This window comes from Lepidochelys kempii, chromosome 9 (assembly GCF_965140265.1).
Source record: "Lepidochelys kempii isolate rLepKem1 chromosome 9, rLepKem1.hap2, whole genome shotgun sequence".
Taxonomy (NCBI): Eukaryota; Metazoa; Chordata; order Testudines; family Cheloniidae; genus Lepidochelys; species Lepidochelys kempii.
The window spans coordinates 64,326,368-64,346,799 of record NC_133264.1 but is presented as its reverse complement, the minus strand read 5'-3'; the positions used below and the strand labels follow the sequence as shown (position 1 = coordinate 64,346,799).

Below are 20,432 nucleotides of genomic sequence, written 5' to 3'. Positions count from 1 at the left end.
GGATTACTGGGGATCCCCCAAACCAGAGAGGGAGTGCTGAAATAAAGAGCCTCGTCTTAGCACCTGGGTCCTTTCCCAGCTGTGACACCAGAGCTGAGAGGACAGGCAAGCTGGTGGGGAAATGGGATAGGGTGAAGGGGCCAAGTTCCCCTCCCTCACCCCAGCCTGAATCACATCTCTCCTTCAGCTCTCTGCCTTTCATATTCCAGTCTTGGTCTTCTCCACAGAGCATGCAGGGACCCATTCCAGGTCTCAGGCCACTCCTGAGAGGGGTCCCTGGGTGAGCTTCATGCACAGCGGGGACTGAGTCTCATTTGTGTTCTGATCTATATAAAACTCCTGTGGCTCCGTAGCCCTCAGAGCTGGACGGGTGCCAGAAAGGGTTATGACTCAGGTGGACGAGCATGTGGTGTGGATGAAGGTTAATCAAAGAAACTTCCTGTCAGTGCCAGCCTTCAGTGGGGGTGAGCTTCCTCACAGCATTGCCCTACCCGTGCTAACTCAGACTCTGGCAGGGTGAGCTTCCTCACAGCAGTGCAGAGCCAGAGCTGACTCCAGCAGGGCCAATTTGATCACTGCAGTACCTGAACGTGGCTCCTGAGGCCTCAGCCATGCATATTCCATTGCAGCGGTGCCCAGATACTGCCAGTTATCAGGTCTCTTGGCTAGCGGTTCTGGGATCACCCCCTCCAGCCCTTTGAGAGACATAAGTGCTAACATCCCTTTCTGCCTGCCGTTTCCCCGGCACCCAGGATGAGGTAGGGGAGAAGTCTGTTACCTGACCAGGTCAATGAATCTCTCTCTGGAGGCTTCACTCACATCCTCATCATTTATGGCCACAATCTGGTCTCCTGCCAAGAGTTTATCCTCAGAGGGGCCTCCTGCCATGGAGAGGAGAGTAGGTGTTAGAGCCCCTGCCTGCAGCACGGAGCATTCCCTGTTTCAGTCGGGGGGGTGGGGGGGTGGGTGGGAAGTGAGCAGGGGAATGGGGCTCTGTGCTGCCCGGAACGAAAGGAGCAGGCCTCAGGCCCCGCCATTCTCAGAGCTCAGTGAAGGGGCTCTGTTCCCAGCTCAGCTGGCCCACACACAGCTCCCACTGGGATGAATGGCAGTGACTCATCTAATAACCCTCCTATGCGGCCTGCTCCTGCTGTTCAATGAGAAACCAGTGCCACGTAGAGGGGCCAGTTCCAGCTTCTCAAAGAACTGGGTTGGGAAGGCCAGGGGCCCAGTCACAGGCTGGGCTGAAACCCAGCCAGAGGAACTGGCTACGTGTCTACTGGTGCCCCAGAAAGACGGGATCTGTCTTCCCCAGTTACTTCTTCCTCCCTTCCTCCACCAACCCACTCAGTGTAGCCCATCCAGTGTTCCTGCTTGCAGCTCTACTGTAGCCACTTTCCTTCACCAGCCTACCCCAGAACCCTTTGCAATGGCAGCAACCCTGCTGCACACCATGGCAGTCTGCCCAGACGCTTCTGTAGGGCATGGCAGGGGACTTTGCAACTCCTGACTCAGCAACAGCAGAGACTCTTGGAAGGGGCCCTGGAGAAGAAAATGCCCCTGGGTCTGGACAAGGGGCAGGTAACCATGGCGCTGCCGGTGCCCATTTACAAGTGGCATGTTGTGTGCCCCCCATGTCCCCAGCTGCTCTCTGCTTTCCTCTTGTACTCCCCTCCTGGGTTCTGCTCTTTCCCCTCAGTGGATGCTCTCCGTCACTCCTCCTCACTCAGCTCAAAGCCTCTCGATCGCCCTGTTAGCCAGCATGGGCTGTGGCTGGCTTGCACAGGTCCTGGCTACCGCGGACCCTGTGGCTGCTGACAGGCAGCATGAGGCCCCCTTCCTCCCACTGCCCTCTCTCCACCACGGGCAAGGCACAGTGGGGCGCAGGACATGGAGTGGACGTGGTTGCTGTACTTCCAAGATCTCTCAGACACAATCCTGTCTGTCGCAGACTGTGTCTCTGAAGGCCCCTGCCTTCAACAGTCAATTCCCCGCAGCCTCTACCCCATTGTCAGCAACAGGCGAGAAAACAACAACACTCACACCCATCCCACCCAGCACTCCAGTGTCTGCCTCAGGGTGCGAGCCCCCAGCTCCCAGCCTGCAGCGCCCATACCCCAGGCAGGATGGCAGTATCATGCCAGCCAAGCAGCTCCCACTCCTTTGCCCATTCCTTGCTTCCCACTTGTTTGATCTGCTCCACTCTGGACAGTCCCTTTCCCTCAGGTGGCTGTGAGCCAAGCACATAGCCTGTGCCTACCTGCTGTTACCGAGCGCACCACCACTGGCCTCTCGCTGCCGGCCACGAAACCAAAGCCGTAGAGGGGGTCACGCTGGATTTTCACCTGTCGGAGAGCGTCTGAAGGCAGCTGACCACATTCCATATCATCACAGCTCTCCTCCTGCATCACATGACTGGACAAGGAGACAGGGCATGTAACAGAGTTGTATCCCAAACACAACCTGGCGACAACACAGGGCAGGGGGCTGGGAGCCAAAAGGCCACAGGGCACCAAGTCGTTATACTGACCTCCCTCAACCAGGCTTATTCTCCACCAACCTCATTCCACTAGGCAGAGGAGCCATGCTGCTTGCAGGAGTGCAGCTCTGACGTAGTGCAACCCCACGCGGGCTGTGCCTTCCCTCCTGAGGGAGTGTGCTTCACGTCTTAGGTGCCCCCAGCCAGGAAACAAGGGGGATCAAGGTTGGAATTTGAACCTCTGAAGGCCTGCTGGAAGTGCAGTGCCTCCTTTCTCCTTGGTGTCCCGCTCAGATTTGCTGAGTTTATGCATCCAAACGTTTTGTTTTCCACCCCCCAAACTGCAACTGCCGCCATCCCTCCCTGGGATCTGAACAGCCAGCTCTGTTCTGCCTGCCTCCTACATCACCATCAGAAATTAGGATTCTGCTGCTGGAATTTAGCTGACAATTTGGTTGATGATACCTGAGGCATCCAGCCCCAACTTTCAGAGCTGTACAGGCTCTGCAGCGCTCCTGGGAGCCAGTGCTTGTCTTTGTCTGCACAGTCAGCAACAAGGACTCAGAGATGCACAAGGAATGGATCTGTGATGTAAGGGGGTGCCAGGGTTCCCTCCCTACTCTGAACTCTGGCGTACAGATGTGGGGACCCGCATGAAAGACCCCTTAAGCTTATTTCTACCAGCTTAGGTTAAAAACTTCCTCAAGGCACAAATCCTTCCCTTGTCCTTGGATGGTATTGCTGCCACCACCAAGTGCTTTGGATAAAGGTTCAGGAAAAGGATCGCTTGGAGTTCCCATTTCCCCAAAATATCCCCCCAAGTCCCTTCACCCCCTTTCCTGGGGAGGCTTGAGAATAATATACCAACCAATTGCCTTTAATAAAAGTACAGACCAGACCCTTTATGTTTAGGACACTAAAATCAATCAGGTTCTTAAAAGAACTTTATGATAAAGGAAAAAGTAAAAGAAGCACCTCTGTAAAAATCAAGATGGAAGGTATTTTACAGGGTAAGAAAAAGATTTAAAAACACAGAGGATTCCCCTCTAGGCTCAACTTCAAAGTTACAAAAACATGAATAAACCTCCCTCTCAGCATAGGGAAAATTCACAAGCTAAAACAAAAGATTACCTAACACATTTCCTTGCTATTACTTACAATTTTTGTAAGTTTAGATGTATCATTTCAGTAGGAGCTGGGTTACCTGCTTAGTCTCTCTCTTTGTCCTGAGACAGAACAAAACAAAAAGCACAAACAAAACCTTCCCCGCCCCAACCCAGATTTGAAAGTATCTTCTTTCCCAGTTGGTCCTTCTGGTCAGGTGCCAACTAGGTTAATTGAACTGATTAACCCCTTACAGGTAAGTGATTCTGTACCTCTGGCCAGGAGGGATTTGATGTTACTGCATACAAAAAGGTTGTTACCCTTCCCTTTATATTTATGACGGGGGTCTGACAGTCACATCACCCTCCTTCCACCTTAACCCCACTGGAGTCAGACCTTTGCACACCATGTGACCTGGGGCACTGATTTCTGCATCATCTGTCCCATTTTGTGTCATGACCTAATCCCCTATGGTTTGCACCTTCTGCCATACTTTCAATACCATGCCCCCTGAAGCGAATGCCACGATACAAAACAAATACGTGATGACATCTATATTCTTCCCAGACCACTAATGCAAAGGATAACAATCTCATTGGTGTCTTGATTGCTGGAGTGTCTTGCTATGAAAAGGTGACTTTGGTGCACAATTGTATTGGAGACAGAGGATGGTCCAAGGCCAGAAGGGACCACTGTGACCATCTAGTCTGACCTCCTGTAAAACACAGGCCAGAGAACGACCCCACAATAATTCCCAGAGTAGATCTAGAAAAACATCCAGTCTTGATTTAATAATTGCCAGTGATGGAGAATCCACCACAACCCTTGGTAAATAGTTTCCAAGTGTCTGAAGGTGAGTGTTGCTTCTGTGCTGTTGGTTGAGTGTTCCCGTCCAGACTATTTAGTCTGCTAGATTCTTCCTGGCCTTTCGGCTACAAGTCAATTGTTCTCTCTCAGAAGTTTAGCATGTGATACGTTCTCTATCGACTCCAATCCATCTGCATTTCCAATGGCCTCCAGCACTTTGATATTTCAACACCAGATACAAAACTAAGGGTGACAGCACAGCATGGCTGAAACTAGAACTGAGCTCTTCGTTTGACGCTGCCTCCTCAGACGGGATTCATCACAGTAGTTCTCTTCCATGCGCAATGCTGCTGAGCTACGCTGCGTCTCCGTGATTAAGTTAGGATCCCCTGAATGAGACAATGACTCAACTCCAGCTCATTCTGATCTTCAGTAGTAGCATGTTGACCAGCTGGCTACCCTTTGCTGAGAAAGCTCTGACCCTTTGGCCAGAAGCCTCTGTCCTGATGGGAGCTAGTAGGTCTTTTAGATCCCCAACACCTACAGCCCATATCTGTGGATACCTTGGTATATAGCAAACCCAAGTGTACACCAATTAGCTGCTATATGTTATGTCTATGATACTATGTTAATAGCAATCATGCTGCATAGGTGCCGCAATTGCAATCTGTTGCTATTGTCCACATCAGTGATTTTCAACCTTTTCCACTGATTGATTTCAAACCATTCCAGGGCTCACTGCCCCTTCAGTCCCACCTCTTATGCTCAAATAAATGTGTTAGTCTCTAAGGTGCCACAAGGACTCCTGTTCTTTTTGCGGTTACAGACTAACACGGCTGCTGCTCTGAAACCTGGTAGGACACAGTGACACACATGATAAAAATAAGAACATATAAAGAAAACTGTTGAACAGAGGATGGGTCATGGCCTTCCCTGCAAATGGAGCCATCGTGCATACGTGCAGGTGAGCTCTCTGTGACATGCTCAGCACTCTCCTAGGCAGAGCATCCAGGAGGAGGGAGAGAGAAGGGAGGGTGTTCTGCAACTTTGCTATCAGTTCTCCTGCCTTCCCGGCGGAGTTCTGAAGCCTTAGAAAGAGGGAAAGAAAGAAAAAATGAAAAAAGGCCAGGGGTTGGGAGCGGGGAGAGCACCATTCCTCACCCCAGAGCACTGATTGGACTAAATAGGCCAAATTCACTGGAGCTGTAACTACTCTGAAGTCGTCAGGCTTGAATACGGCTCCCATATAAAATAGTCTCCATACCTAACAGCTGCTTGAAGAAGCACACCCCAATTTTATTGGGAAAAGCCCAGAAGCCAGCATACCCATTGTTCGTGTGCAGTTATTCCAAAGAGGGCGGGCTATATAGGGGCTGAATATATGGCTAGAGCTGCAGGGTCGTTGGCATGAGCCAGCTGTCACTCCACAAACCGAGTCTGCCATACTTTCATGCTCCTAGCAGCTGAGCTGGTTTGCAGCAATATGGAACATGCCAGGGAGGGGGAAAGGGATGGGCATGGTTGGGCTGGGCATGGTATTATTGCTTCAAATCATTAGCTTTTCATCCCTCAGGTGAACGATAAGGATACAACAGGTCAGGCCTGAGGGGCATTGACAGAGCTGTGGAGTTCAAGGACTGGAATAACAGTGGGTTGCAGGTCAGACCTGAGGGGCACTGACAGAGCTGTGGAAGGGCTCAGGTGTGGGACAGAGTAGCAGAAGGGGCTGCAGGTCAGATTTGCAGTACAGGGACAGAGCTGTGGAGGGAACGCTTGCACAGCCGCTTGCTCTATGGTAGCCCTGTGCCTGCCTCTACAGTAGCTTGTTATCAGCTTTGCTACTCTCATGAGCATTTAAAACAGAATCAAGCAATTTTAAAGGCAAGACAATTCGAAAGCAAAACATGGGCAGGTGAAATGCTCACTGAAAGCATCACAGCAGCTCCCGCTCAGCCTGACTCAACAGAAACTCCTGCTGTTGGGCGGCGTGTGTGTGTGTGTGGCCGGGGCAGGGGGAGGACTGTATTTACCAGCCTAGCCAGCATGTCTGAAAGCTTCTGTAGCCTGAGCCCTCCTCACTTCCCCCCCTTCCCAGACAACTCTACACTCCACCATATGAATCCCACTCTAGCTCTCTGCCATCTGAGACTGACAGACACAGTGCTCAGCTGGGCAGCAATATACAACCCCCAAGATACCAAAGCCCTTCAGGAGCATGGCTGAGTTTAGCCTGTTAGGTCCCCATTTTGCAGATAACAAAACCGAGGCACAGAGAGACCGAGCGCCTAGCTCACACAGCAAGTCAATGGCAGAGCCAGCAACAGGACCCAGGAGTCCTTGCTGCCAGTACTGTGCTTTGAGCACAGGACCATCCCCTTGTGTATTATCCCCGTGCGCTGCTCTTCTGAGGCTGCTGTTTGACGTAACTGCAGGGAAAGGCACGGGGGCACCTTTACTTTCTCTAAGCTGGTGGAATATAATGAGAAAACTCCTCTGTCTGTTTTGCTTTGGCAGTCGAGCTAGGATTTGCACAGCTGTGGTGCTGATAAAATACACCTCAGTCCCTGCCACAAACATGAGAAATGAACGTTGGGATCCCCCCACTCTGCTAGAACCACATGGCTCCTTTATCAGCAGATGTGAGCTGCAGTAAAATCCATTAAGATGCTAATCCCCGGTGCTATAAATCCAAGACTGCTAATCGCCTGGATGGGGCGCCCAGTCCAGCGCCAGCCTCAGCCCTGGAGACGGACTTTCTGGAGGTTCACAGGGGACAGGGACTGGCTGGCATCACCTGAGTGGAAGGACTGGCTCAGCAGCTTCTCAGCATTTTACCACCACTGGGGGGTGACAGCTGGTTTCAACGCCAGTCCAATAGCTGGCCCCCTATGACAGTCTGGAACCCTCTCCTGGGTGTTCCCCTAGCTTCCTCCATGCTCCAATACCCACTGGCCTCTGGGCCTGCTGGAATTCAGCACCCCTGCACCAGGCCACTGGGCAGGGAAAGCTTGTCCTGTAACACAACTATCTGTAAGCAGGGAATGATTCCAGGCTGCAGCATGGCCTAGACAAGGATTGTTCCTGTACCTCCTTGCCATTCCAGAAAGAGCGTGTTCTCATGGCTCTCTGACCAGGAGGAAGGCCACCTGGGGACTCTGCCTGGCTTTGCACAGACATCCTGCGGGATCTCAGATCGCTCACTGAGCTTCCGGTTCCCCAGCTGTACAATGGGAATAAATGTGACCTCCTGCACCGGCATGCTACGAGGGTTAATCTCTCCATGTCCGTAATGCACTTGAAGAGCCCTGAACGAAGGGCCTTAGAGACGGGCAGACCCCTATTAATCATCATTCTTATTATGAGACATCTTCAGAGCCTCCTTCCTACTGAGAATGGTGCTGCAGTTCCCCGAGAGCCCTGGGCTCACCCCTTTCATTCAGAGCTCCCACCGCAGATCAAATACCACTATCTCTGGTCCAGAGGTGAGCTCTGGACTGGGGCCTTGGGCTGTATGGTGCCCAGATGGGCTGGTCTTAGACGAGAGCTGGTCTTAGACTGCCTTCAATTCTCAGGCAGCAAACCATCAGCTCAACAAGTTAGCAGTACTCAGATTAAAGAACCCAATTTTGTTTAAAAAAAGGCCTAATTTCAGCTGTAATGCAGTCAGTCAGCCACCATGAAATGGAAGAAGGGAATAAAATGCATGCAACGCTGGATATTAACAATCATACGCCTTTCCCAGCGTCTTAAGCTGCCTCTCCTCTGATAAGACTTTGATGCAGCAGAAGAACTACAAGTGTAATTAATAATAAAGGACCAGCATGACTGAATCCAGTAGTTCTGCAGAAGCAGTAACATCTCACCAGCAAGGAAACAGGGTCTGCCAGAACCTCCATGCCAAATTGACCCCCTGCTAATAATCCTTCAACAATAATGTAGGAGAAGACAGTAGGGACAGGCACTGCCAGACTGGATAGGACCAATAGGCCACCTAGTCCAGTATCCTGCCTCCAAGAGGGGAGAGCCCAGACCTACCCCAGGAAGAATGTTTTACTGACCCCCAACAGAGGCCGGCTTATGCCCTGAAACAGGAGGGTTTATATCCCTTCTAAAATTCAAGTTTATTTGTTTAAATACTTCCTATACTAACTCTAGATAGTTTTGTTCTCTCTCTAAACGCCCAGTTGTTTTTTTGAGAGCTGCTAGGCTCCTGGGCAAAATGATATATTGTAGCAGTGAGTTCCACAGGCTAACTGTGTGAAAACAGTAGTTCCTTTCTCAGTTATGAATTGGTCATCTTTCAGTTGCATTGCCTGTCCCCCTTGTTCTAGGAGATGGGGGAAGAGAAGTCCTCAATCTCCCTCCTCTTTACCATTCATCAGTTGATATACTTTTATTATGTCCCCTCTTATCTGAGTCCTCTGTAAGGTAAACAGGCACAGTATGATAGTATTCCATTGCTTTGGGATGAGAGACAGCAGTAGTGCAAAACCATCCTGGCTAATTGGTTTTAACCTCAGCACAGCATCACAAAGGGCAGCAGGAACATCCTACTCCAGGACACAGGCCTGAATGAAACAAGGGGAAACCAGCAGTTTCCCCACCTGTATCCCATAGGAACACAGAGGATTTGCTCTACTAAATCAGTTCATTGTTCCACCAAACCCAGGCAGAGGGCAGAGTGAGTGGTTAATGACTGGCTGGCTGCATCTGCATTTCTCTGGGATCCCCCTTCAGCATCTGCCAAATTTAAGCTTACATTTAAAACCGAAAATATCTTCTGCCCCTTATGGTTGTTCAGGAAAGCTGAGCGTAACTCACTGCATTGCTGTCAGAGTCTGCAGGCAAGCAACCTGTAACAGCAGCTTGAAATGTCCCTATTCAGTGCAATGTGATGTTTATTCTGAAGCCTACTGATGACATTTTAGACAACAGCATTATTAACTATTTTAGTGATTATCAATTAGCAGAAATATCCAACTGCTCTGCTATTGCAGGGAGAGTTGTGTACAGAACCAGCGCCCAGCATGACCCTTGCCCTCAGTATCCTGCCCCCAGTTGGGGCTAATACCTGATATTCAGAGGAATAATGTCTTCTAATCTGGTTCTTATTCGGTACCAATAACCGTGGTGTCTGAACACCTCAGGGAACTCTAAGAAATGCTACCATAATGTACGTAGCTAATGGAGCTATGGTGTTTGAAGAAAATTCCTTCCTGACCCCTGCAAGTGTTGGATCATATTAAAGAAGTTTGAGTTTGATTCCCCATAGTTTAAATTCCAGGGTATTACTAATTCAGAGGTCTCTTGGTTTTTGGTACTGTTTCTCTCCCTCTATGTGTGAAGCTTGCAAGCTGCTAATTGCGTTGGTACATTCTAAGACAGAGTCTATTCTCAAAGCAATTCACACAGAGAGAGACTGAAAGCAATACTCTGTAACAACAGAAACAGCACCCAGAGACTCCCCGCCCTTTTGTTGTATTAACAATTGTGATTAAAATAGAGATAGAAGATGTATGTGGATGGATGCTTGGTGTGGATAATAACTGAATGATCAGGGAGGTGCCAGCCTAAGAATCCAGTGTCCAACGGAGGAAGAAGGCGTCAAGTGGAAATAACCAGAGGACCCCCGGAGGGCAGACTGGAATCCACCCAACAGCCTCAAGAATGGGAGAACCAAAGAACAAGATAACATCTAGCAGCACGGAGCCGTCAGGAATGTGCCATCTGCTGACTGATTCAGCAATAGCATGATGAAGCAATTCCCATAGACTGGCATAGGAAGAAATTCCTATAAAAATGGACTCTAGAAAGTGAGAACTTTGGGGTCTGATTCTGCAAACCAACTTCCAGAAGCATCAGATGAGCATCTGACAAGGCCCTGCTCCCTCCTCATGTCCAGGCCAGCTGGCCAGTGGCTTGGCATGAGCAACTCTAAGGCTGGTAACTATGATAACAACCTTGCAGAACCTCTGTGTGTGTGTGTATGAATGAATGAATGTGTGAATAAATATGAGATTGAATGGAATGTTATAACTATAACTAACTGCTTACTATGGTTCTTTCTGTATTCACAATAAATGTGGTATTTTGCCTTTTCCTCTTTAATACGATCCTGCTGGTTTTTATTTTATTAGTATAACACAAGTAATCAGCTGATGTTCTGAAGCATGAGGTTTGGTAATCCTCTTTATTGGTGATTAAAGCAGATCCAAGGAGGAAGGGGAGCTCAGCATTACTGGTGGCTGCCATACTGGGTTTCATCATCACACAGTGGTATATGAATGAGGACAAACGAAGAACTGTGTCTGGAAGGACACACATCCCTGAGCCACCACATAGTCAGCCAAGCAAAACTATATTCCTGCCCAGCTGCACACACTGATATCACTGGTCTTCCCCAGCCCCATTCGTACTGACTCGACAAGACTGGGAGTCTGGTTCTCCATTGCCCTGCACCTTGTGCAGTCTTTTGCAGCAGTGCAAACTGCGTGTGAATGATCACCATTTGGAGCATTTTACCAGAGCTGGGTAGGAAACATTTTTCACATCCTGTGAAAATTGTCAGTATTTTAGAAATTTTTCCTGACCCAAATTGGGATGAAAAGTTGAAAACTTCGAAAATGTTCATGAACCAAAAATCCCCCCCTCCCCAAAATGTGGTCCAGATCAGTCACAACGTTTTTTGAAACATTTTGGTTAGATATTGAATTTTTTCCCCTCACATTTTTAATGCTATCATTAGCTTAAATTTTGAAACAAAAAGGCAGTTCAAATCGGAAAACTGAAATTTTTCATTTAAAAAAATGTTGCAATAAGATATTTCAACAATTTAGAAACTTCAGAAATGTTTCAAGGTGAGAAATATGTCAAAGCCAACCCTTTCCCACAAAAGCGTTTCGGTTAGGATGAATTGGCATTTTTCAACAACAACAACAACAAAAGTTTGGTCAAAATATTCCCAATCAGCTCTGCACTAATGGAAATGTCTGTCCAAGGAGTTGGGCAGCAGTGAATCTGGCACTGGTGTAAAACCAGCTGTTAAGGAATGAAATACCCAGCATGGGTTACCCCTGTAAAATCCAGAAATATCCAGTGCGACTTCCTCCCATCTTTGATGATGTTAAAACATTTCAGAGGACAGATTTTATGCCAAATAAAAAAGCAGAGCCACCACATAGCTCATTGTGACTTGCCATTGACAGGTTATGTTTCATTAAATAAAATAAACAAGCATGCTACAAACTCAACAAAACAACTGGACCCCAAATTTACACACACACTTCCCATCAGAACACAGAAAAGCACGCCAAATACCAGCACTGTGGATATAAATTCAAAGCAGGCTAATGCATCCCTGATATAATAATAACTAGCTCTTATATAGCCTGTTTCATCAACGGATCTCAAAGTGCTTTATGAAGGAGATCAGTATCCCCCCCCCTTTTTTTTTTTACAGATAAGGAAACTGAGGCACAGAGAGGCAACTTGACCTTGTGCAAGGTCACCCAGCAGGCCAGAACTAGGAACAGAACTCAGGTCTTTTAGATCCCAGTCCAGCACTCCATCCATGCTTCCTCCCCAATCCATGCTTCCATATGGAACCCAGAAATATATGTGAGAGTCCTTGTCCCCCATCCAAACCCAGGTCTCCCAAAACCTCTCCTCCTACTCAGTCATGGCCACAGCTTCTAAATGAAACCCACCAGATTTTCTACGCAGCAATAAAGTACCATCACCACCTTTCTAGGTCTCTCAAGTCTGCTGTGCTTCCTTTTTATTTCATTTCAGGCTGGATCAGACCCAAGGTCCATCTAGTTCAGTACCATGTCTCCACTAGTGGCCAGCACCAGCTCTTTTAGAGGAAGATGCACGAAACCCCTTGGTGGACAACTGTGGAACAACCTTCCAACAGAAGTTTCTTCCTGACCCCAGGAGCTAGTGATTGGGTCATTCCCTGACCATGAACATTTATAGCCCTTATACCTTTTGATCCTCTATGTAACTCTGGGTTCTCCCCGCAAGCCAGGAAGAGGAGAGGAAGCTATGCTCCCCTGTGCTCCCTTCACTTTGACTCCTGCTTGTTCCCGTAGCTTGCACAGCTCCCATGTTTAGCATTCATGGAACAAGCCAGCCCTTTTAAAAATCCAGACAAAGGACAGCTGGCGGGATTTCTCCATCACGTCATCTGCCAAGTGGGTAGCTTACCTCAGGTCCCAGCAAACATACAGCAGTTTTTCAGGGAAAGGCAGCTTCTGCCTCCTCTGACTGAGCTGAATTCTCCTCTGTGCTGCCCACTTAGGTAAGAAGAGAAATAGTCTTTCTCCTTGTGGAGGAGCCCTCAGTCTGTACTAGCTGCTTTCAGGTGGCACCTGCACTCCCTACCCGAGCCAGTAATGAGCTAAGTTCATCTTCTGCACGTATAGACCTCAGAGGGAACCTAGGACATCTCCTCAGATAGAGGGAAACCTCCTGATGGGACAAGATTTAATGCCCAGACAATACATCGCTTAGCAAATGCAACTGGGTCCCCTGCCTGTGTCACTGGGGAGAAGATGCATATCATGGGTCTGCCCCTGCTATGCCTTCCTCATGTGAGTAACCCTTACACAAGCATTTACATCATGTTCAATGGGGCTACTCACCTGAGTAAGATTCTCTCATGTGAATGAACCTTGCAAGGCCAGACTTCCTGTGCAAGCACACCAGCTTGTGGAGCTGCTGCACTTTCCTCCCCAGAGTCAGAATGGCCTGTGTCAGTTTGGTGCCAGAAATGGGCTCGGATGTCACACGCATGGGGTCCCGCAACCTCTCCCTCCACTTATTGGATCATGATGGGACACTCAGCCCACTGCATCCACCTGGTATTTCCTCCTTGCTGACCTGATCTCAAATTGGGAAAATGCTGTAGGAGCTGCCACGCTGTATCACACGATTGTCCATCTGGCCCAGCATCCTGCCTTTGGGAGCTGTGCTATGTGCTCACGAGCAAGCATGTGTTGTTTTTAGCTCTTCCTCTCAGGGGGGCAACAGCCATCTGGAGAGGGGCCTACGTCCTGCACCACCCATGTGTCCCCAGGTTCTGTCTGGCCTAGTAATTCCTGTGCCAAGCAATCTTGCCGGAAGTTTCTATTCTGCAAGTCATGGAAGCAACCTAACAGCCTGTTTAGGAGCTAATAAAGCACAGAGCCCTGCAGCAAGGAAGGGTCTGCCTCAGACTATACAGAAGGGTCCTATACCAGGATTTCCCCGGGGAAGGCTCAGCTTTGCCTGCTGTCCTGTTTCCCATAGTATATGCAGGGGCAATGCAATGTTGGGATGTTGCATTGTGACATGGTGCTGCTGCCCTGCCATGGTGACTGTTGCACAGATGTGTTACAGGACACAATTACATTCCCTGACACCTTGACTCCCAATGAAATCTGCGTCTGCACAGCGCTCTGAGAAGGTGAGTGCTTCATGCTCCGGGCATGCTAAGGATTTTTTTATTTTCCCGCTGGTGCGATGTGCTTACCACCAGCCCCTTGGAAGCTGTAACCAAACAAACCCCCAAACACCTCTCCAACCCTGTCAGAAAAGCACTGGGGTAAGCAGACAGGCCCTGCAACGTGCTCTGAAGATCAACAGGCTCAGGGCTTCGCTTGTCCACAGGCGGAATGAGTTCCAGAGGCAAGGGCCCTTCCCTGAACACTCTGACAGGAAATCCAGGGCCTGTCAGCAAAAGTGTCCAAGTTGATCGCAGCAGCAGGGCAAGGGCAGAGAGAGGCAAAGGCCAGGTCCCAGCTTGACACTGCCATAAACCCAGCAGAATCTGTCTTGGCAGATACCCTGGTGTAAGGAGCCCCCTGGGCTGGGAAGAACCGGGCCCAGGGCTCCACACTGCCTACTCTATAGCACATGGCATAGAGGCATGCTGAGTGAGGGGGTGTGACTGGGCACTGCTGTGCTCTGGTGATTCAGGGATGTGGGATGGTAGACTTAGTAGACTGCTTTGGCCCAACGTAAACAAGAGCAGGTCCGAGGCTTCTTTAATATACACCAGGGGCCAGGAAGGCCACCCAGCAAAGCCAAGAATGTGGGAGGCACAAAGGTGGCTTCAAGCCATCTTCCCCCATCCAGTTCTTGTGCTCAGCACAGCTCCCGATGATGGGAGAATGTGACCCATGGGACACAAAGCCCAAAACACACTGACCCCTACAAGGTGGGTGGCTGCTGACACTTTCCAAGAACAACCCAACCCTAACCACTCCTAGTATCAGGGTTATAATTACTGTCCTGCAGAGTACAGCTTGGAAGGTGCCAACCCTACTTACACCTGACCCTTCAGAGGAAGGAGAGACCTAGAGGTACCTGGACAGTCATATCACTGCACACGGCATAAAAAAAATCCTTCCTGTCCCTTGCTGGTGACCACCTTGTGCCCTGTAGCATGACAGCTGATCACCCCCTTGGCTTACCTCACTGAGCTGTGAGGCACTGATGGTCGTTACACTGTCTAGCCCCCTTCACATCCATCTGCAGCACTTACCGGTGGCCAGGCTGTTGCCGCATGTGACGAAGGATCCCCTTGTGGTTATTAAAGGAGCCACAGAGGCTTGTGACCTTTCCCGTCTAGCTGAGAGCTCTTCATTCACCTCTCCTTATTTAGCATCACAGATGGGGGAGCCATCTCTGATGCAGTAAGCAGCAGGGAAGATGGGGCCTGAATAACTGTTTGCCACAATCATATTTTGAATACGTCTGCCTTCCCCACCTAGCTCTTCTTCCCAAGCATTATTCACCTGCCTCCAGCACTAGATCCTCTCAAGAGGACAGTGTCACGCAGGAAAAGCAAGCTCCAGAGAGATTTATCACCTTGAATTTTTAAAATATCCTTCAAGTCTCAGAGCATAACTCAGGCCTGTGCATCCCAAGTGTTAGAAGCCAGATGCTGCCCCTTCAGTTCTGTGGAGTGCACGATGGCTGGTGAAGGAACTTTGGGAGACAGGCCTGTGTTGTGGGAAAGGGACAGTTACTAAAGCAGCGTTTCTCAAACTGGGGGTCCTGACCCAACAGGGGGTTGCACGGCTATTGTAGGGGGGATTGTGAGATAGGCAGAGAGCGGCAGTTGCTGGCTGACTGCCCAACTCTGAAGGCAGCACCGCCACCAGCAGCAGCACAGAAGTAAGGGTGGCATAATACAATATTGCTGTAAACCCCCGCCCAGCTCTACCATCCCCTCGGCAGCGTCCTCTCCTTGGGAACTTGAAATACGGTAAGCCTACTTTACGCTTTTTGAAAGGCTTCAATGCCTTTGACTGGGATGCAGGGATGACTACGTGCTTAATTTAGTGCTATAAGTATGTACAATAATTTGCTATGACTTGGGGGGGGGAAGGGAGTGTCATCACAGCCTGAAATATTTTCAAAGGGGGGCGCAGCAAAAAGAGTTTGAGATTCCCTGTGCTAAAGGGAGACAGATACAGTTCCCCCTACTGCTTCATCATGGGACATTAACCCCAACATGGAAGCACTCCTCCCATGGGAGGGGAGAATGAGCTGCCATGACCATTCAGTACTAGGCTCCTCTAAACCTCTCTACCAATGGATCCTAACTCTGGCGTGAAGACCCCACCCTCTCTTGGGTAATGTAGCTTCCATGTTAGTATCTGAGAGCCTAGGATGATGAGTGTGGTGTAAATTCCAGATAAGATCAGACAGACATTACTTTAGTCTGGTCTTCCCCACACATTGCTTTACTTCACCCATGGGTAGGGCCTGACCAAATTCATGGTCCATTTTGATCAATTTCATGGTCATAGGATTTTAAAAATAATAAATTTCATGATTTCAGTTATTTAAATCTAAAATATCATGGTGTTGTAATTGTAGGGATCCAGACCCAAAAAGGAGTTGTCCAGTGGTTGCAAGGCTACTGTAGGGGAGGTTGTGGTACTGCTACCCTTACTTCTGCGCCTTCAAAGCTGGGCAGCTGGAGAGCAGCGGCTGCTGGCCGGGAGCCCAGCTCTGAAGACAGAGCCGTTGCCAGCAGCAGCACTGAAGTAAGGATGGCATGGTGTGGTATTGCCACCCTTACTTCTGCATGGCTGCCTGCAGAGCTGGGCCCTCAGTCAGCAGCTGCCACTCTCCGGCCACCCAGCTCTGAAGGCAGCAGCGCAGACATAAGGATGGGACGGGACAGTATTGCCACCCTTCTGTGGTACTGCTGGAGGGGCGCTGCCTTCAGAGCCAGGCGCCCGGCCAACAGCCGCTGCTCTCCTGCCACCCAGCTCTGAAGGCAGCGCAGAAGTCAGGTTGGCAACACTGCAACCTGCCCCCACACAAAAGAACCTTGCGACCCCCCCCACAACTCCCTTTTGGGTCAGGACCCCCAATTTGATAAACACTGGTCTCCCCTGTGAAATCTGTATAGTATAGAGTAAAAGCACACAGGAGATTTCACGGGAAGAGACGAGATTTCACAGTCCATGATGCGTTTTTCATGGCTGTGAATTTGGTAGGGCCCAACCCATGGGAATACCTCTCCACCTCCTAAGCACAAGATGTACAGCAAAAATCTATAAATCAAAAATCTAAAAATCTTCTAAATCTATAGTAAAGGATTGAAATTCAGAGCTATTCCCCCCCCCTTCCCCCATAGTGCACACAGTGGTACAGTTACACCACTTACAACGATGAGGTACATTCTGCAGTTTCCTTACTGCGATAAGCCTACAGTCCTAGTAAGGTTCGGTTTTATCTGGTTATTTTTCATGCTGAGCCATTGTCTTTACTGGAAGAATAGCTGCAGGAACAGCAAACTATTAGATAATATTTGAGAAAACAAAATTTTTAACTCTCAGGCCAATGTGGGCAAGTTGCACCAGTTTAACTTAAAATGGTTTTTAAGCCCATCCAGTTACAACTGGTACAAACCCATGTGGAAACTCTTACTTCAGTCAAAGAAGGGCAACGTTGATAAATACAAAGCAACGCACATTGGAAAACATAATCTCAACTATACATATAAAATGATGGGGTCTAAATTAGCTGTTACCACTCAAGAAAGAGATCTTGGGAGTCATTGTGGATAGTTCTCTGAAAACATCCACTCAATGTGCAGCGGCAGTCAAAAATCATTAAGGAATCATTAAGAAAGAAATAGATAATAAGACAGAAAATATCATATTGCCTTTATATAAATCCATGGTACACCCACATCTTGAATACTGCATGGAGATGTGGTCACCCCATGTCAAAAAAGATATATTGGACTTGGAAAAGGTTCTGAAAAGGGCAACAAAAATGATTAAGGGTATGGAACAGCTTCCATATGAGTAAAGATTAATAAGACTGGGACTTTTCATCTTGCAGAAGAGACGACTAAGGAGGGATATAATAGAAGTCTATAAAATCATGACCGGTGTGCAGAAAGTAAATAAGGAAGTGTTATTTTCTCCTTCTCATAACACAACTAGGGGTCACCAAATGAAATTAATGGGCAACAGGTTTAAAACAAACAAAAGGAAGTATTTCTTCACATCGCACAGTCAACCTGTGGAACTCTTTGCCAGAGGATGTTGTGAAGGCCAAAACTGTAAGAGGGTTCAGAAAAGAACTAGATAAATTCATGGAGAATAGGTCCATCAATGGCTATTAGACAGGATGGGCAGGGATGCCTCTTTGCCAGAAGCTGAGAATGGGTGACAGGGAATGGATCACTTGATGATTACCTGTTCTGTTCATTCCCTGTGGAGCACCTGGCATTGTCCACTGTTGGAAGACAGGATACTGAGCTAGACAGACCATTGGTCTGACCCTGTATGGTCGTTCTTATGTTCTTATTTTGGTTTGGTGTAAACTGTTCCCAGTCAACTGAAGCTAAACTGGAAAAGCCCCTCTTCAACCAGCGTCCACATAGGGGTTTGAACAGGTTTAAGTAAATTGGTTTACACCGTAGGTGCCACTTTCCCACGTAGCCAAGCCTTCCACTGTGAGTATTTGAACCAAAAACCTGGCTCTAAGAGTAACAGTCAGCCAACTGGGGAGCAGAAGCATCCCACGTAGCCAATCCAAACTAACCAGCACTTCGCACAGTTTGAATATGTGCACTGAACAGCTTGGGAAGAATAATTCCCTGAAAATATTCCACAAATTTCCATTAACATTAGTCAGTTACAAGCTGTTCAGGGACACTTTGCAAACAGAAAGGAGGCAAAGTTCACTTTAGAGCAGTATCTCTTCCAAGTTACACACCCAGTTCTGGTTCTTTTTTTGTTGCAATAAAGAACAAGCACAGAGTGTGCACTGGGCACGCATTGATTATTCATTTCTTTCACCCCATCATCACGTTGTCAATTGTCACCAGATTCAAACTCTGCCTTTGCCTCTTCCTACAGCTTCTAGACTCTCCCCTGCCAGGCTACTTCCCTCCAGGCTTTCCCTGCTCAGTTGCTTTGTCATGTGGGATAGGAGAACCATGTGCCTGTTCTGCATTGACCCTCCTTGGGTTGTTTGCTGTCTGGGCAGCAAGGCCCTGATCTAGCCAAGCACTCATGCATGTGAATGCTCCCATTGGCTTCAGTGGGAGCGGGCATGGGTTTAAAGCGAAGAACATGCTTAAGTGTGTTGCTGGATCAAGGCCACTCCACTTGACCAGGAGAACTGGTGAGGTCTGCCAATGGAATCTGTCCTGCTCTCCGGGGATTACCCGGAACTGGAGGGCTAAGAGAAGTGGCTCCATGAACATTACTCCGGAGAAGCCACCATTAAGGCTTATATTATCGTTATGAACTGGTGAGTTTGTATCAGTGCAACACTGCCCTCTGTGGGATGGAACCAGAACTGCTCCGCTGTGCATGTCTCAGGCCCTTTACCACCAGCAGCTAAGTGAGATTCCTCCGACTCTAGTCCATGTGGAAAGGGCTGCTGCTCTTGGAGATGGAGGCCAGAGCCTCAGAGGTGCCTAACTCCCACTGAAATCAAGAGAACCTGGGCCTGATTTCAAGTCCCACTGCAGCTGGTACCAAGGGTTTGCTACAATCAACCTTGAAAAAGGGATCAAGAAGGGAGGTTACAGTGTCAGGGTAGAGGGCAGGCGTGCTAAGCAGTTGCAATGGCAGCTCATGCCCTTCTAGCTGTGCTTAGGGCGGGTGCCTATGTCTGCTGTGCATTTACCTGTCCCTGTTCAGTCTCATCCTGGGAGACCCAGTCTCATCAGGGATGCTTCAAAATTCCCCTCAACTCCTTGCTTAATCTCTCTTATCAGAGACAAACAATGTGAGGGATTTTATTTACTGGCCATCTGCATTATCATTGCAGTAGAATGGCACGAGGCAACCGCCCTGACTTTGGGCAGGGTCTGGGACACTCCGGATGGGAAAAAAACAAACACCTCCACCCGCAGCTTCCATTCACGGACAATGGTCCAAATGCAGCCCCGGCCAAAGCAGGCACGCCTCCTGCTGACATCAAAAGGAGATGAATCCCATGGTGTCCCACATGAATCTGATCCACTCAGGATTGGTGCCTGAGAAGCCAGCGATGCTTTCCACACATGAGCTCACTAGTATAGTCTCAGGTTGCACCAATGCCTCCCCTTTCACACTCTCCTAGCTCCTGCTGGCTGGTAAAAACACATCTGTCTGTGCCACATTCTCCAGTACCTAGGACACATCTGTGGCCTGATGCTCTCTCCTGACTTAAATCCTCTAGTCATCTAGCCTGCATGGGCACTCAGGAGACAGTGTCCCAGGACAGGCTCAATGAGGAGGGCAGTACATGCCCTACAGTGGCTCTACCGATCATCACGTCTGCAGCGTCTCAGCAGCCACACCGCACTGGCTATGTTCCCAAATCCTGCCCCAGAACTCCAAGCCCTGCTCAGGCATACAGTGGGGATGCTCCCAGGGTGTTAAACAGCTCACAATAGAGCTGTCCTTACCAGAGGGAGGCTGGAAGCCGTCCATATCTCTAGGCCACAGAGGGAGCCTGAAAATGGCTTTCAGCACTGAAGGCACCGATTACAGAGCTAAGGCCCACAGTTTCTCCTTGCCCTCTGCTA

The 20,432-nt window shown here is 48.9% G+C and overlaps 1 protein-coding gene across 8 annotated transcripts in view; it reads right to left on the bottom strand.

Annotated features, from left to right (window-relative positions):
- The window catches only part of FRMPD3 (FERM and PDZ domain containing 3), a 142,648-nt gene that overhangs the window by 43,647 nt on the left and 78,569 nt on the right, over nucleotides 1-20,432 (bottom strand). For 7 of the 8 annotated variants that reach the window (XM_073360770.1, XM_073360762.1, XM_073360763.1 and 4 more), the window contains 2 exons: nucleotides 2,261-2,415; nucleotides 779-881 (listed from right to left, as the gene is read on the bottom strand). In XM_073360770.1, the coding sequence (XP_073216871.1) occupies nucleotides 779-881; nucleotides 2,261-2,408 (251 nt within the window). In that variant the 5' untranslated portion in view covers nucleotides 2,409-2,415. Of the gene's footprint in view, nucleotides 1-778; nucleotides 882-2,260; nucleotides 2,416-13,035; nucleotides 13,115-20,432 lie in introns of those variants that run through there. The other variant, XM_073360766.1, reaches the window with a different exon arrangement.